This window comes from Oncorhynchus mykiss, chromosome 15, assembly GCF_057628025.1.
Source record: "Oncorhynchus mykiss isolate SJ-2025 chromosome 15, ASM5762802v1, whole genome shotgun sequence".
NCBI classification, from domain to species: Eukaryota; Metazoa; Chordata; class Actinopteri; order Salmoniformes; family Salmonidae; genus Oncorhynchus; species Oncorhynchus mykiss.
This window is the reverse complement of record NC_143036.1, coordinates 18092810-18110325: the sequence shown is the minus strand read 5'-3', so window position 1 is coordinate 18110325 and position 17516 is coordinate 18092810. Positions and strand designations below refer to the sequence as shown.

The following is a 17516-nucleotide window of genomic DNA, read 5'->3' as shown; positions in this document are numbered from 1 at the left end:
AACCAACAATGCCATTCAATAAATATAATTAATAAAATAAACAATTTAAAAATCCACCAATTAGAAAATAAAATCAATCAAAAGGTAACACTAGAAATGTACATAAGAATAACGTGGCTATATACAGGGGTTACCGGTACTGAGTCAATGGGTGGGGGTACAGGTTAATCGAGGTAATTTGACTATGCATAGATAATGAACAGCGAGTAGCAGCAGTGTAAAAACTGTTTGACTGAGAGACTGTTTGTCAATGTAAATAGTCCAGGTGGCCATTTTGATTAGTTGTTCAGCAGTCTTATGGCTTTGGTGTAGCCTTTTGGTCTTAGACTTGGCGCTCCGGTACCGCTTACCGCTTTGACCATTTTTTGGGTCTTCCTCTGACGCCGCCTAGTATATAGGACCTGGATGTCAGTAAGTTTGGCCCCGGTGATGTACTGGGCCATATGCACTACCGCCTTACGGTCAGATGCCATACCAGGCGGTGATGCAACTGGTCAGGAGGCTCTCGATGGTGCAGCTGTAGAACTTTTTGAGGATCTGGGGACCCATGCCAAATCTTTAAGGTCTCCTGAGGGGGAAAAGTTGTTGTCGTGCCTTCTTCATGACTGTCTTGGTATGTTTGGACAATGAGTTCGTTGGTGATGTGGACACCAAGGAACTTGAAACACTTGACCCGCTCCACAACAGCCCTGTCGACGTTAATGGGCCCTGCTCGACCCTCCTTTTCCTGTAGTCCATGATCAGCTCTTTTGTCTTGCTGTGTGTGTGAGAGAGAGAGAGACATTAAAAACTTCTCAACTAGCCTACCTGGTTAAATAAAATAACACTTAATGTGTTACCATGCACTGCTCATAAACAATATTTACAAATTGTATTATTCAAAAACCTAAAATACTGTGGCCATATCACGCAGCCCTAGTACACACGATTGAAATTCAGTCCTAAGTCACCCATTCCATGCTGGTGGCCTGTAATAGGTAATAGCCAAGACTGAAAACCACTGATCTGAAGAAATCCCTTTTCACACCTTATTTTTCCCAGAGGCTTCTATTATAGCCTCCAAGCCATCTATGGTCATAAGCAAAGGATTTCTTCTAATTACTCTCAGCTCCATGTCTTGATCAGCACAGTGATGTTTGTTCCTTTCCAAGCTACAAAGGAGAGCTATAATTGCTTTCCACGGACTGAAAATTGCCGATCTAATTGGAAAGGAAGCTAATACCGTTGTGGTCTCCCTTTCACACACCTCATCGTCTCACAACGATTGAGTCTGAATTTGCTTTCTCATTTCCCCCTCAGTGTGTGGACGGTTATTGTTACCAAACTAAGCAGTGTGCACAGAGGCCTTGAATATTATTAGTTAATAGTTAATCATTATTACTTGGACATCTTGGTTCCTTAGGGGCACATGAGACATCCACGAGAGTGCCGCTGTTTCCGGGAAGATTATGGATGCTGCCGTGTAGTCGCTCTTCTGTGCTCTTTCCCCAACTTCCATTTGTTTATTTCCACTTTGAAATGATATACAGTACATTTGAACTAAGAGTGTGATTCATAAATTGCCACCCCCCCCCACTGAATTCTTAGTACAGCAGAGTAGTGTTGAAATCTTCCAGAGGGTTAAGATGAGGTTAGGGTTCTGGCTTCTCCATCACCACACTAATCTGGAACTGGGACATGATTTTTTTCTATGTAAACAGCTGGCCCAAATCAGGATGTATCAAACAGATTCTCAATCAAGGTAAACATCTTGGTTTTATTATTGCTTAGCCCAATTTGAATCTTACCTCCAAAGAATTATTGAGTCTTGCACTACTATTAGCTAGTGGTTTATTCAGCTTTTCTGATCATGTTTGTTTACAAACTAACTTTAGTAAACCATGTGTTTTTACAGACAACTGAGATGCAGCTATAGCAATCAACCTCACCTATTTTTTTGTCTCGTCCAATCAGGAGCAGTACTTCAACCTTCGGCCGGAGCTCCGGGAACGCGCCTACGGTGACATCAGCGAGCGGCAGGCGGTGCGCCAACGGCTGCAGTGCCACTCTTTCAAGTGGTACCTGGACACCATCTACCCCGAGATGCAGGTGGCCTCAACCCACAACAAGCCTCAGCAGCCTGTGTTCGTCAACAAAGGTCTCCGCAGGCCCAAAGTGCTGGAAAGAGGCCGGGTAAGATAGGCCAGCTGGCTAAAAGCCCCGGCCCCCTGTCACTCTAAACCGCTGTAGACTCGCTCTCTCCACTAACCCACTAAAGTAAAGTTGAACTTGTGCTTTATAGCCAATGGTCGCATCAATCATAGGAGTTGGCCATACAGCACACTCTGATCTGGGACCAGGCTAGAGCTATGCTACTGTCCACCATAGAAATAGTCATTTCACTTATATTGTACGCTACATCATGCCTCAAAATAACACTGTTCAAACTTCAGCACTTCACTTGCAATTTAGTGTAACAAAAGGAGGCCAATTGGTTTTCTTCTAGAGATGCATCACTCTCCACCCCCGGATTTTGTCTTAAGTAGCTGGGAACTGACAATTTTCTGCCATTACTTTTACACGGTTTGTTTTTCACCAATAGAGCCATGTGTTGTTGACGGTCAACCCTTGCCAAAGAGGCCAAAAAATTACACCTGAAATGAAAAAGAATAGAATGTATGTTCTCAATCTCTTTGATTTAAGCTGTAACTCTGTATATCTTTCACACGCAAATAGCCCTATAGTTGAACATTAAATAAAGTTGCTTGTTAACTGTGAGTGATGCACCTTCAATGTGTATAAACAGCAGCTGCTTCCTGATGGACAAGAGGGCATCAGAAGTTGTAAACGTTAACAATATCCCATGTTCCTGCACGTGGTTGTTTGGGGTTCATATGATAAGGTCAGAAAGAATTTAAGAATGCAATGCAGAAATACCTGAACATTCTTCAAAAACTGAGGGAAAGCAAAAATAATCAATACAACATTACAACATACTGCACCTTACGCTTTTCTTATTGAATGAAATGGAATAAATGCCATATCCAGTCAGCAGGGGGCAATGTGGTGTTGCACATGTCATTAAGGAGTCCCCAGGTTACAGACACAAACCACTTAGAAGCTCAGAACTCAGGAATAGATAAGTTATCCTGCTTCAAAAAGACTAATAGGAAAGGAGTTATGTATTGCAAGTCAAACAACCAACAGCTCTGCTACGTCAGTCTCCCAGAGAGAACGTTCATATTCTAGTTAGTCTGGAAGGAAAGATCATGCATTCATAGGTGAATTCTTAAAATGCTTGGTTTCTGAAGATATAAAGTTATGGAACTAGGCAAACTTAGCAATGAGGCAGTTGGTGCAAAGCATTGAGATAATCCCCACATTTTTTCAAGCGACTTACTGGAGCAATTGGCTTTAAGTGCCTTCCTCAAGGGCACATCAACAGATTTTTCACCTAGTTGGTTTTGGGATATGAACCAGCAACCTTTCAGTTATTAGTTCAATGCTGTTAACCACTAGGTTACCTGCCGCCCTCGTGGCTGGGTGTTGGTATATTGTGCATTTCAGTGCCTTATTCTGGACGTTCTTCACATATTCACTTGGCATATTCTTTGCAGTAGCACTGCACAGATAATCAGGTCTTACATTGCCTGAAGCTGTGTGTAACGTTTCCAGAATCACATTAATAAAACTCAGATGTGGAGTCAGGCTGCAATACATTTTTTTTTATCCAGAGCGACTTAGTCCTAGTGGGTGGGTGTTGTTTTGGGGCGGCAGATAGCCTGGTGGTTAGAGCGTTGGGCCAGTAACAGAAAGGTTGCTAGATTGAATCCCCGAGCTGACAAGGTAAAAATCTGTCGTTTCTACCCCTGAACAAGGCAGTTAACCCGCTGTTCCTAGGCCATCATTGTAAATAAGAATTTGTTCTTAACGGACTTGCCCAGTTAAATAAAGGTATAAAAAAAAATACTAGTGAGTGCATACATTTTCATACTGGTGCCCCATGGGAATCGAACCCATAACTCTGGTGTTGCATGTGCCAAGCTCTACCAACTGAGCCACATGGGACATGAGCTAGAATACAACTTCTAACCTCTTCCTTCTCCTTTTCTCTTCAGCTGCGGAACCTGCAGGCTGACAAGTGTCTGGTGGCTCAAGGGAGGCCAAGCCAGAAGGGGGGTGCCGTGGTGCTGAGGGCCTGTGACACACACAACCTAGAACAGGTAAAGTAATGGCGTGTTCAAAACAACTGGGAATTGTTTTTGAATGGTCGTCCAACTCGAGTCTCTTTCTAGAGCTCTGCCATGAATTCACCTCATATTTTTCCAGAGTTCCCAGTTGTCTTGAATGCACCATAGTACTTGACTCTGCTTCGCGTCTCCATGACACGGACAATGACAATACAAGTCATTAGTAATGATGTCGGCCTATGACATTCTACAGTGACGATAGAACCATAACACAAGCCTGGCCTGTTAGGGTTAGAACGTGAAATTATTCCATTTCATCCTCGTATCCTTAATCTATTTCAACTGCTTCTGGCCATAATTACTTTTGTAAGAGTGTACCTTGGCCACATGGTTAAAGTGTAGTATCTCGAGCTGGATGTACATGAACTGTACCAGTACCTCCTCTCACTCCAGGATCTCATGGTCAGAGATTAGTTTTGTGCACACTTACTGGAAGAGTCATCCATCTTTTCTGCATTCAACTGAAAATGACTGTTCCATTAGGTCCTCCACTTTCCTGTGTGTGTAAAAAATGGTGCAGAATGAGTCACTCCCTGTGTGTGTCGGGTAGAAGTTCAGCAGAGGCTGAAGCTACTGCAGTTCTGCACTGTGACACGCATTCTCCCCCTCTTGCTCTCCCTCATACGGACCACTCTCTCGCTTTCTGTATTCTCTCTTTCCATTTGAACCCCTCCCCCTCTGCGGCACTGAGTCTTCGGGTACACGATGAGGTCAACAACTTCCGCTGTGAACGGGTGTTTGGGAAATTGTCTGCTGACAAGTGAGGAGTGAAATGTTGACATCCAAAAATGAAGTATTATATATTGGGAAGTAGTTTTGTTTTTCATAAATATTGGGAGTATTTAAAGTTGAAATTCTGCCATTTCTATGAAATTCTCATAAGGTGATGGTCTTTCTGTAGTAGATTACTTTACATTCCTCACTCGGGTCTGTACAACATTTGACCGTCTTGACTCATTCCACATTTTGTTGTATTACAGCCCTAACCCTAACCCTAACCCTAACCCCTAACCCTAATTCAAAATGAATGAAATATAGATTTTTCTCACCCATCTAAAGCAGATCAAATATTATTTGTCACATACACATGTTTAGCAGATGTTTTTGTGGGTGCAGCGAAATGCTTGTGTTTCCAGCTCCAACAGTGCAGTAATATCTAACAAACACAACCTAAAAGTTAAATCATGGAATTAAGGAATATTAGGATGAGCAATGTCAGAGTGGCATAGACTAAAATACAGTATATACATATGAGATGAGTAAAGCAAAAATATGTAAACATTATTAAAGTGATCAGTGGTCCATTTATCAAAGTGGCAAGTGAATGCAAGTCTATGGGGCAGCAGCCTCCTAAGGTACAGGGTTACATAACCGGGTGGAAGACGCCTTGTGTTGGCTATTTAACAGTCTAATGGCCTTGAGATAAAAAAAAACAGCTTCTCGGCCCCAGCTACACATAAGTGAAAATGTTTTTATCCATTTTTGCAAATTAAATACAGAAAAATGTCATTTACCTATAGTATTCACACCCCCTGAGACAATACTAAACTCAGCAAAAAAAGAAATGTCCCTTTTTCAGGACCCTGTCTTTCAAAAAATAATTTGTAAAAATCTAAATGACTTCACAATCTTCATTGTAAAAAGGTATAAACAACCATAAACAATTCATGAACATGCACCTATGGAACGGTTGTTAAGACACTAACAGGAAGGCAATTAAGGTCAGTTTTGAAAACTTAGGACACTAAAGAGGCCTTTCTACTGACTCTGAAAAACACCAAAAGAAAGATGCCCAGGATCCCTGCTCATCTGCGTGAACTTGCCTTAGGCATGCTGAAAGGAGGCATATGGACTACAGATGTGGCCAGGGCAATAAATTGTACTGAGACAGCGCTACAGGGAGACGAAACAGACAGCTGATTGTCCCCGCAGTGTCAGCAACAACACCCGCACAGCTCTGGAGAGAGAGACGTCATCAGAGCGCGCAACAGGACACTGTACTGTCTACACTCGGTTTGTTGTTTACATTAAAACTTCTCCATTAAATGGATTTTAATCCAAACTAAAGTTTTGTTACTAAGGATTCCACAATGCAGTTAGCCTTTACGGCTGGGACTGCATTCGTTTTGCGTGGATTCCGCGAATGCTAGCTGGCTGTACTACAGACACTTGTCGTCGTGGTGGGAAAGACTTTTGTTATCTTTTCGTAAAACAACTGGTTGCAGTATAGAGCCAATCTGGATACCAAGGAGATCCTGAGGGAAATTGACGAGTACCAACAGCTTTACGCTATGGATGAACAACATACTCCTTCGTGGAAAGATCCGACCACCTCACAAAATAACTTTAACCCGACAAAAAAAAAGAAAAACAGATTCATCTACAGACACGGACGATTTACTTAGAGGCTAGTGCTCTGGCTGGAATCCATGCAACAATGGAACATTTGTGTGAGAAGGTAGCAGGGCTGAGGGGGAGTTTGGCGTTCAGCCAGAGTGAAATTATCAAGCGCCAAAGAGAAAACAAGACACTCACAGCCAAGGTAAAAATACACGATTCCAACATGAATTGTCTACTCAGGGAAAACAGGGTGATGAAGGAGACACTGCTAGACATACAAATTTGTAGCATGAGTGAAAAATCCCTTTTTTTTTTCTGGTATTCCTGAGGATGCATCCAATAATCCAGAGGGCGCGATCAGAGAATTTATGAAATCCGCATTGAAGCTTCCTATAGAGACTAAACAAGGTGGCTTTCCACCGAGTACACAGGCTTGGAGCGACAAGACCAAGGGTCCCCGACCGATCATCGCAAAATTTGAACACTACCAACAAAAGGAGCTGATCAAAAGCAGAGGAAGGGACCAAATTCGGTCTCAATGACCAATTTCCAAAGGAGATAAACGAACTTCGTAAGAGACTGTATCCGGTACAAAGACAACAAAGGATGGATGGTAGGCGTGCCTTTATTATTGTGGACCAACTCTTTATAGATGGACAGCTATTCCGAGATGGCTCCATAACACTGTGGCTGTACTAAATTCTACAGGGACCTGTACAGGTTACGAAAAAAAGGTATGGGAACTGTTTAAAATATGTGAACATTATGAAGTGGATATGAACACACACACGTACTCAACTACATGCTTGCTTACACATACACACCTGATCTCGCTCTTTTCTCTCTCTCTCGCTATTGTCCAACTGTTTTATAATTTAATGTGTTTCTCTTTTTTATGTATTTGTCTACAAGTTTATATATATGTTTGCAACAAGCAAGGAGAAGATATCAAAATAGGGGCATAATAACATATTGTACGGAATACATTTGTACTGTAGTGAAGCAGTCTAGAATAATGCAAGGTCTCTTTCATGATCATGTGAAACATCAATTGCTATGGAAATTTTGGAATGTGTTTTTCAATTATGTTAATGGTAATACGATATGGATCACAATTATGAATATTACAGCTATACGCACTACATGTTACACACAGACACTCAAATATGCAAATTGGCAGAGTTATTATTTATTTGGACATCACACATTATAGCCTTACTCTTATACAGACATCATATCCAATATCACACAATTTGTCTAACATCTGTGGCATTGGCGAACAGGCAAGGGAATAAAAAAAATATTGCTAGAACCTATTTCTTGAATTCTAAATATCAGACATTTATAATACCTCTGATGGCAGTAACTTTACACAAGCACTAATTATGGTCAATTTAGGCTGAGAATAGTATCTACTTATGGTAAGGGGTGAAATAAGTTTAGCTAGTTATAATTGCAACGGTTTGGCAGATTATAAAAAAAGATCAGTCTTTACATGGCTAAAAGAAAATTAATATATACTGTTCACAGGAAACTCACTCTACATCCTTAGATGAAATTGCGTGGAAAAAGGAATCGGGTGGTGAAATAATTTTCTGACATGGACAAAGGAACTCAAAGGGTGTGATTGATATTAATTAACAAAAATTTCGATCTAAATGTGCAAATAATCAGGAATGATTCGAAAGGAAGGTGGATTCTATTGAATATGAAAGTGGTCGAAAAAAAGATTTGGCTCATTAATCTATATTGTCCAAATCAGGATGATCCACACTTCCTCAAACATTTATACCAATTTATTGAACTTACAGGCAACAAATGATCTAATCATTATGTTAGGAGACTATAACACAGTGTTAAGTACCTCGATGGACCGTAAAGGTAATCACTATACAAACTATCATCACTGTGCCCTTAAGGAAATCACAAATATTGTGGATATTTGGAGACTAAAAAACCCCGACCTAGTGAGATATACATGGAGGACACTTAATCAAGCTAGTCGTCTTGACTACTTTCTTGTCTCTCTCTCTCTCTCTCTCTCTTGCATTAAAGGTTAAAGTTTTAATAGGAGACAGAATGCGATCGGATCATCATCTAATTGGCATTCACATAACTTTTATAGATGTTCCACGTGGACGGGGATATTGGAAATTGAATCAAAGTTTACTGGAGGACAACTTATTTTTATCTAAGACTAAAGAAGTTAACTGAATTTTTCCAGTATAATAAAGGTTCAGCAAATCCCTTTATTGTTTGGGATACCTTTAAATGTACCTTCAGGGGTCATTCAATTCAATATTCATCAATAATAAAAAAGCTGTTTCTGGCTAAAGAAACAAGACTAACAAGGGAAATCCATGAACTAATAGTACAGGTAGATAGAAATAAAACAATACCACAGAGATACAAAATAAGCTAGAGGAAAAACAAAAATAACTTGAGGAACTTATTCAAGAACGATCTAATGTAATCTATTACAAAAATAAATCAAACTGGATGGAATATGGAGAAAAATGCACAAAATTATTCCGCAGAAACTCGTTTCTGAAGACTGAGTCATCTAGGATTCTCCGAATTATATTTTAAAAGAGGAAGCTAATTATTTTAGACGGATATTCTCTTTTCCGTCTCATCCTTTCCCACTGAATGAAGATTACGGTAAGGAATTCTTTCCAAATAATATAAGATGGAAAATTAACAAATGTACATAAAGATCAGTGCGAAGGCCAAATTAGAGGAACTTTTTCAGGCTATTTAATCCTTTCAGTCTGGAAAAACCCCAGGGCTTGATGGCATACCGGTAGATCAAGTATTTTTTGATATACTAAAAGCTCCATTGTTACATTGTTTAACTACTCCTATAGAAATGGTAGTCTGTCAGGTACTCAGCAGGAAGGTCTGATTTTTCTCATATTAAAACAAGACCCGGTCTCTCTAAAAAACTGGAGGCCCCTTACACTTCAATGTTGTGATGCAAAAATACTAGCAAAATGCATAGTACTCAGAATTAAAAGGGTTTTACCAGGTATTGTTCATCCTCGTGAGACAGGTTTTTTTACATGGACGATACATTAGAGATAATATACAACAACTACTAGAAATAATAGAACATCATGAAACATGTAAGAAGCCAGGAATGGTATTTTATAGCGGATTTTGAAAAGGCATTTGATAAAATAAGACTGGATTTAATTTATAAATGCCTGTTTTTTTTTTTCTCAATTTCGGCAATTCTCTCATAAAATGGGTAAAAATAATGTATAGCAACCCCAAGTGTAAAGTAGTAAATAACGGCTACTCTCTACAGAGAGTTTTGAATTGTCAAGAGGAGTTAAACAAGTGTTTCCGCTGTCACCATATCTATTCGTTATGGCCATCGAAATGCTAGCTATTTTTTTTTATTTCACCTTTTATTTAACCAGGTAGGCTAGTTGAGAACAAGTTCTCATTTGCAACTGTGACCTGGCCAAGATAAAGCATAGCAATTCAACACATACAACAACACAGAGTTACACATGGAATAAACAAAACACACAGTCAATAATACAGTAGAACAAAAGAAAAAAGTCTATATATAAAAGTCTATACAGTGAGTGCAAATGAAGTAAGATAAGGGAGTTAAGGCAATAAATAGGCCATGGTGGTGAAGTAATTACAATATAGCAATTCAACACTGGAATGGTAGATGTGCAGAAGATGAATATGCAAGTAGAGATACTGGGGTGAAAAGGAGCAAGATAGATAGATAAATAAATAAATATAGTATGGGGATGAGGTAGTTGGATGGGCTGTTTACAGGTGCAGTGATCTGTGAGCTGCTCTGACAACTGGTGCTTAATTAAAGTTAGTGAGGGAGAGCTGAGTCTCCAGCTTCAGAGCTTTTTGAAGTTCGTTCCAGTCATTGGCAGCAGAGAACTGGAAGGAAAGACGACCAAAGGAGGAATTGGCTTTGGGGTGACCAATGAGATGTAGCATGCGCTCCAGCAGGTATGAGTGGGTGCTGCTATGGTGACCAGTGAGCTGAGATAAGGCGGTGCTTTACCTAGCAGAGACTTGTAGATAACCTGTAGCCAGTGGGTTTGGCGACGAGTATGAAGCGAGTGCCAACCAACGAAAGCGTACAGGTCGCAGTGGTGGGTAGTGTATGGGGCTTTGGTGACAAAACGAATGGGACTGTGATAGACTGCATCCAATTTGTTGAGTAGAGTGTTGGAGGCTATTTTATAGATGACATCACCGAAGTAGAGGATCGGTAGGATGGTCAGTTTTACGAGGGTATGTAGGTATTTGTAGTTGTCCACGTATTCTAAGTCAGAGCCGTCCAGAGTAGTGATGCTGGACGGGCGAGAAGGTGCGGGCAATGATCGGTTAAATAGCATGCATTTAGTTTTACTTGCGTTTAAAGAGCAGTTGGAGGCCACGGAAGGAGAGTTGTATGGCATTGAAGCTCGTTTGGAGGTTAGTTAACACAGTGTGCAAAGAGGGGCCAGAAGTATACAGAATGCTGTCGTCTGTCAGAGAATCACCAGCAGCAAGAGCAACATCATTGATGTATACAGAGAAAAGAGTCGGCTCGAGGATTGAACCCTGTGGCACCCCCATAGAGACTGCCAGAGGTCCGGACAACAGGCCCTCCGATTTGACACACTGAACTCTATCAGAGAAGTAGTTGGTAAACCAGGCGAGGAAATCATTTGAGAAACCAAGGCTGTCGAGTCTGCCAATAAGAATGTGGTGATTGACAGAGTCGAAAGCCTTGGCCAGGTCCATGAATACAGCTGCACAGTAATGTCTTTTATCGATGGCGGTTCTGATGTCGTTTAGGACCTTGAGCGTGGCTGAGGTGCACCCATGACCAGCTCTGAAACCAGATTGCATAGCGGAGAAGGTACGATGTGATTCTAAATGGTCGGTAATCTGTTTAACTTGGCTTTCGAAGACCTTAGAGAGACAGGGTAGGATAGATATAGGTCTGTAGCAGTTGAAAATGCTAGTAATAGGGGTTGCAAAAATTTCAGCAGATAATTACAATTAAATCAGATCCAATAACAACATTAGAGGATTAGAAATCCAAGGCTTAAAAACAAAGGTGTCCATGTATGCTGATGACTCAAGTTTTAGGTTAAGTCCGCAAGCTAGATCCCTGCAATGTCTCATTAAAGATCTAGATAACTTTCCTGTACTCTCTGGACTAAACCTAATTATGATAAGTGTGCAATATTACGTATTGGATCCTTAAAGAATACAACTTTTACATTACCTTGCAGTTTACCTATAAAATGGGCTGATGGTGAAGTAGACATACTCGGTATTCATATCACAAAATATATAAATTAGATCTCCACAATGAATTTCAATAGAAAACTTGTAAAAATAGACAAGCTCCTGCAACCATGGAGAGGTAAATACCAGTCTATTTATGGAAAATTGGCCTGATTAACTCCTTAGTCATATCTCAGTTTACTCACTTACTTATGGCGCTGCCTACTCCTGATGATTCGTTTTTCAAATCATATGAGAAAAAATATTTTGCTTTCTCTGGGATGCTAAACCAGACAAAATAAAACGTGCCTATCCATATTATGAATTGGGTGGGTTGAGATTATTAAATATAAAAGCCCTAAACCTCAAAGCTTCACTCATTCAAAAGTTTTATTTGAACCCTAATTGGTTCTCAAGTAGATTAAGAAAAGCTCATCCATTGTTTAAAAATGGCCTTTTTTGCCTTTGTGCAGGTTGCCATGTCTCATTTTCAATTAATCAAAAAATTAAACTTTTTTTCAAAGTATCTGTCTTTTTCAAACAAGCATTGCAGAGTTGGCTACAATTTCAATTTCATCCCCCTGAAAAGATGGAACAAATATTATGGCTGAACTCAAATGTGCTTGTTGATAAAATACCTGTATTTATGGGAAAGATGTTTGAAAAGGGTATTTTGTTCTTAAATGGTAATGGTAGAGTTATGTCCTTATCAGAATTGTACGGGAAGGTCTGCTCAATCCAAGAGTACAACAAATTGATTACAGCATTGCCCCAAAAATGGAGGAGGCGGATGGCAGCGGGAGGAGGTAGGGAACTGGTCTGTCTGCCCAATATAAAGGATCAAAACTGGCGGAGGAATAAAAATAGCATAAATAGGAAAGTATACCAGTTTCATTTGAGGACCAGAATGTTGACAACTGTGCCATACAGATTGCAAAATAGTTCGGAAGAGATTTTTGATGTACCGATTCCATGGTACAGGGTGTATGAGTTGATATATAAAACAACGCAAGACTTCGTGCTTTTCAGCTAAAATTATTATATAGAATTCTTGGGGCATAAAATCATCGAAGCTCTGCAGATTTTGTTGTGAGGATACAGAATCAATAGACCATATATTTTGGTATTGCCCTCAGGTAGCCTGTTTCTGGTCTCAGGTTCAGGAATGGCTGAAAATGCATAGCATTGATCTACAATTTACCCTAGAAATAGTACTGTAGGAGATCTGGACAGACTGGGTAAGTCAATTATTAATACTCTTAGTAAAAGTATTTATCTAAAACACGCAATCTGTAGATTCTATTCGATTAGATAGATTGAAATTGTATGTTAAACATCACAGCATAGTTGAAAGTTACGTGTTGCGTAGAAACACAGTGGGTGGCCAGCAGAGTTGGATGGGATGGGCTGAGGGTTGGTATGTGGGAGGGGAGTTGCTGTGTGAGAGAGAGAATGATGGTCAAAAGATAAAGGGAAAAAAAGTACATTTGAATGACACTAAGTGGCAGTGTTTTTACAACTAATGCCGGTTTGCCTGAGGCTGATGCCGTGCAGGTGTTTGTACACATGCATATAAACACATACAAGAACACACACATTCATGTAATAGTGCCAGACATGCACACAAACATAAAGTAGGCATTGCTGTCATGATTTCAGTTGTCCTTTGTTTTAAATGTATTATTTATTGTTGTTTTCTGTCTTTTCCTTTTTTCTCATTAGTTCATTCTCTTGGTTGTTGGTGCATTGGGGGGTTCTTGGGGGTGGGGAATGGAATTAACTGTGAATTTTTTTATTCTGGGGGGGGGGGGAGACTGTAGGAAGGGTCTCAAATGGTTGAGGGACAGCTGTTGGGGAACTGTGGGTGGGATCTTAGAGGGTTTGGGTTTCACAAGGTTGTGATCATGAAAAAGGAAACTTGACATATTTGATATCACTATCACGCACCCTCACACAAGGATTGCTCTGTTGCGGAAAGACTGATACATGTTTGATAGTGTCTTGATGCTGTATTGTTTGTCCTTCATGTTCTAATACTTTAATGTTACCCCTTCCTTGTGTTTTGTAATAAAGAAAAAAAACACCTGCACAGGATCGGCGCACCCGAACATCAAACCTGCGGGACAAGTACAGGATGGCAACAACAACTGCCCGAGTTACACCAGGAATGCACAATCCCTCCATCAGTGCTCAGACTGTCCGCAATAGGCTGAGAGAGGCTGGACTGAGGACTTGTAGGCCTGTTGTAAGGCAGCTTCTCACCAGACATCACCGGCAACAACGTCGCCTATGGGCACAAACCCACCGTCGCTGGGCCAGACAGGACTGGCAAAAAGTGCTCTTCACTGACAAGTCGTGGTTTTGTCTCACCAGGGGTGATTGTCGGATTCGTGTTTATCGTTGAAGGAATGAGCGTTACAACGAGGCCTGTGATTTGGAGGTGGAGGGTCCGTCATACCGTCATTGCAGGCAATCTCAGCGTTGTGCGTTACAGGAACGACATCCTCCTCCCTCATTTGGTACCTCTGCAGCATGACAATGCCACCAGCCATACTGCTCGTTCTGTGCGTGATTTCCTGCAAGACAGGAATGTCAGTGTTCTGCCATGGCCAGCGAAGAGCCCGGATCTCAATCCCATTGAGCACGTCTGGTACCTGTTGGATCGGAGGGTGAGGGCTAGGGCTAGGACCATTCCCCCCAGAAATGTCCGGGAACTTGCAGGTGCCTTGGTGGAGGAGTGGGGTAACATCTCACAGCAAGAACTGGCAAATCTGGTGCAGTACTTAATGCAGGTGGTGGCCACAACAGATACTGACTTACTTTTGACCTCCCCCTTTTTTTCAGGGACACAGTCCATTTCTGTTAGTCACTTGTCTGTGGAACTTGTTGAGTTTGTCTGTTGAATTATGTTCACACGTTAAGTTTGCTGAAAATAAACAGTTGGTAGTGAGATGACATTTTATTTTTTTGCTGAGTTTATGTAGAAGCACTTTTGGCAGTGATAACAGTGGAGTCTATCTGGGTAAACCTGCAATGTACAATATGTGCACATTCTATTTTAAATTCTTCAATCTCTGTCAAGTTGATCATCGTTAGACAGCCATTTGCAGGTTTTCCCATAGATTTTCATACAGATCAGTCAAAACTGTAATTCAGCCACTCAGGAACAGCTCTTCTTGGTAGTCGGAAGTTTACATACACCTACGCCAAATACATTTTAAACTCAGTTTTTCACAATTCCTGACATTTTGTCCTAGTAAAGATTCCCTGTCTTAGGTCAGTTAGGATCACCACTTAATTTTAAGAATGTGAAATGTCTGAATAATAGTAGAGAGAATGATTTCTTTCATCACATTCCCAGTGGCCTTTTTTAAATTGTTTAACTTGGGTCAAACCTTTCGGGTAGCCTTCCACAATAAGTTGTGTGAATTTAGGCCCATTCCCCCATTAACAGAGCTGGTGTAACTGAGTCATGTTTGTAGTCCTCCTTGCTCACACACGCCTTTTCAGTTCTGCCCACACATTTTCTATAGGATGAGGTCTGGGCTTTGATCGTCACGCCAATACCTTGACTTTGTTGTCCTTAAGCCATTTTGCCACAACTTTGGAAGTATGCTTGGGGTCATTGTCCATTTGCGACCAAGCTTTAACTTCCTGACTGATGTCTTGATGTTGCTTAAATTTTTCTTCCTCACGATGCCATCTATTTTGTGAAGTGCACCAGTCTCTCCTGCAGCAAAGCACCCCCACAACATGATGCTGCCACTCCCGTGCTTCACAGTTGGGATGGTGTTCTTCGGCTTGCAAGCCTCCCCCTTTTTTCTCCAAACATAACGATGGTCATTATGGCCAAACGGTTCTATTTTTGTTTCATCAGACCAGAGGAGATTTCTCCAAAAAGTATGATCTTTGTCCCCATGTGCAGTTGCAAACCGTAGTCTGGCTTTTTGTTATGGCGGTTTTGGAGCAGTGCCGCCTTCCTTGCTGAGCAGCCTTTTAGGTTCCATCGATATAGGACTTGTTTTCCTGTGGATATAGATACTTTTGTATCTGTTTCCTCCAGCATCTTCACAATGTCCTTTGCTGTTGTTCTGGGATCAAAGTACGTTCATCTCTAGGAGACAGAACGCGTCTCCTTCCTGAGCGGTATGACGGCTGCGTGGTCCCATGGTGTTTATAATTGCGTACTATTGTTTGTACAGTTGAATGTGGTACCTTCAGGCGTTTGGAAATTGCTCCCAAGGATGAACCAGACTTGTGGAGTTCTACCATTTTCTTTCTGAGGTGTTGGGTGATTTCTTTTCATTTTCCCATGATGTCAAGCAAGAGGCACTGAGTTTGAAGGTAGGCCTTGAAATACATCAACAGGTACACCTCCAATCGACTCAAATGATGTCAATTAGCCTATCAGAAGCTTCTGAAGCCATGACATCATTTTCTGGAATTTTACAAGCTGTTTAAAGGCACAGTCAACTTAGTGTATGTGAACTTGTGACCCACTGGAATTGTGATTTAGAAGATAAATAATCTGTCTGTAAACAATTGTTGGAAAAATTACTTGTCACAAAGTACAAAGTAATGTCCTAACCGACTTGCCAACAAGAAATTTGTGGAGTGGTTGAAAAACGAGTTTTAATGACTACAACCTAAGTGTATGTAAACTTCTGACTTAAACACAAGGCCAAATCTACAGTTGAAGGTTATTGTCCTTCTGTGAAAGGTGAATTAATCTCCCAGTGTCTGGTTGAAAGCAGACTGATCCAGGTTTTCCTCTAGGATTTTGCCTATGCTTGAAAATATGGAGTAGATTTTTTTATTTTAAATGTATAGGCACCCTTCTTTGCAAGGCATTGGAAAACCTCCCTGGTCTTTGTGGTTGAAATTCACTGAGGGACTTTACAGATAATTGTATGGGTGGGGTACACAAATGAGGTAATCATTAAAAAATTATGTTCAACACTATTATTGCACACAGTGAGTCCATGCAACTTGTTAATCAAATGTTTACTCCTGAACTTATTTAGGCTTGCCATGACAAAGGGGTTGAATAGTTTTGGTTAACATTTTGAAAAATATAATTCCACGTTGACATTATGGGATAGTGTGTGTGTGTGTGTGTCACTGGCCTACACAATCTAAATTTGGGCTGTAACGCAACAAAATGTGGAAAGTCAAGGTGGGTGAATACTTTCTTTAGGCGCTGTATAGAATTGTAACTGTACACTATATAATCCATCAGCCTTTTTCTCACTCACCCACTTTCTGTCCCTCCCTTCCTTCTTTAGGAGTGGGCCTATGATGAGGAGCACGAGTTGATCCTGACTGGCCTGCTGTGTCTGGACATGTCCGAAATCCGCTCGTCTGACCCGCCCCGTCTCATGAAGTGTCACGGCTCAGGAGGCTCCCAGCAGTGGACCCTGGGGGTGAGTTAACTAGACCCCCTGCCCTCACTCAACCACACTGTTGCTGAATCAAATTGTCCCCCATATCTGTATAGGCAGATAAGACTATAGTAATGACTGCTACCAATACTACAGCAGGACAATACTACAGTATATAGTAATGATTGCTACCAATACTACAGTATTACTGTGGTTTATATATTGGCTGGTACCACGGGGCATCATGATGATGGCAACTTCTACTCGACCACCGCCAGTTGGCTTTGGGCTACTGCACTAA

The 17516-nt window shown here is 40.9% G+C and overlaps 1 protein-coding gene across 2 annotated transcripts in view; it reads left to right on the top strand.

Moving 5' to 3' along the window:
- LOC110489717 (polypeptide N-acetylgalactosaminyltransferase 11) overlaps positions 1–17516 on the top strand; it is a 56444-nt gene that overhangs the window by 33644 nt on the left and 5284 nt on the right. For both annotated transcript variants that reach the window (XM_021562503.3, XM_021562504.3), the window contains exons 9-11: positions 1954–2172; positions 4098–4202; positions 17120–17257. In XM_021562503.3, coding sequence (XP_021418178.3) covers positions 1954–2172; positions 4098–4202; positions 17120–17257 — 462 coding nt within the window. The remainder of the gene's footprint in view (positions 1–1953; positions 2173–4097; positions 4203–17119; positions 17258–17516) is intronic.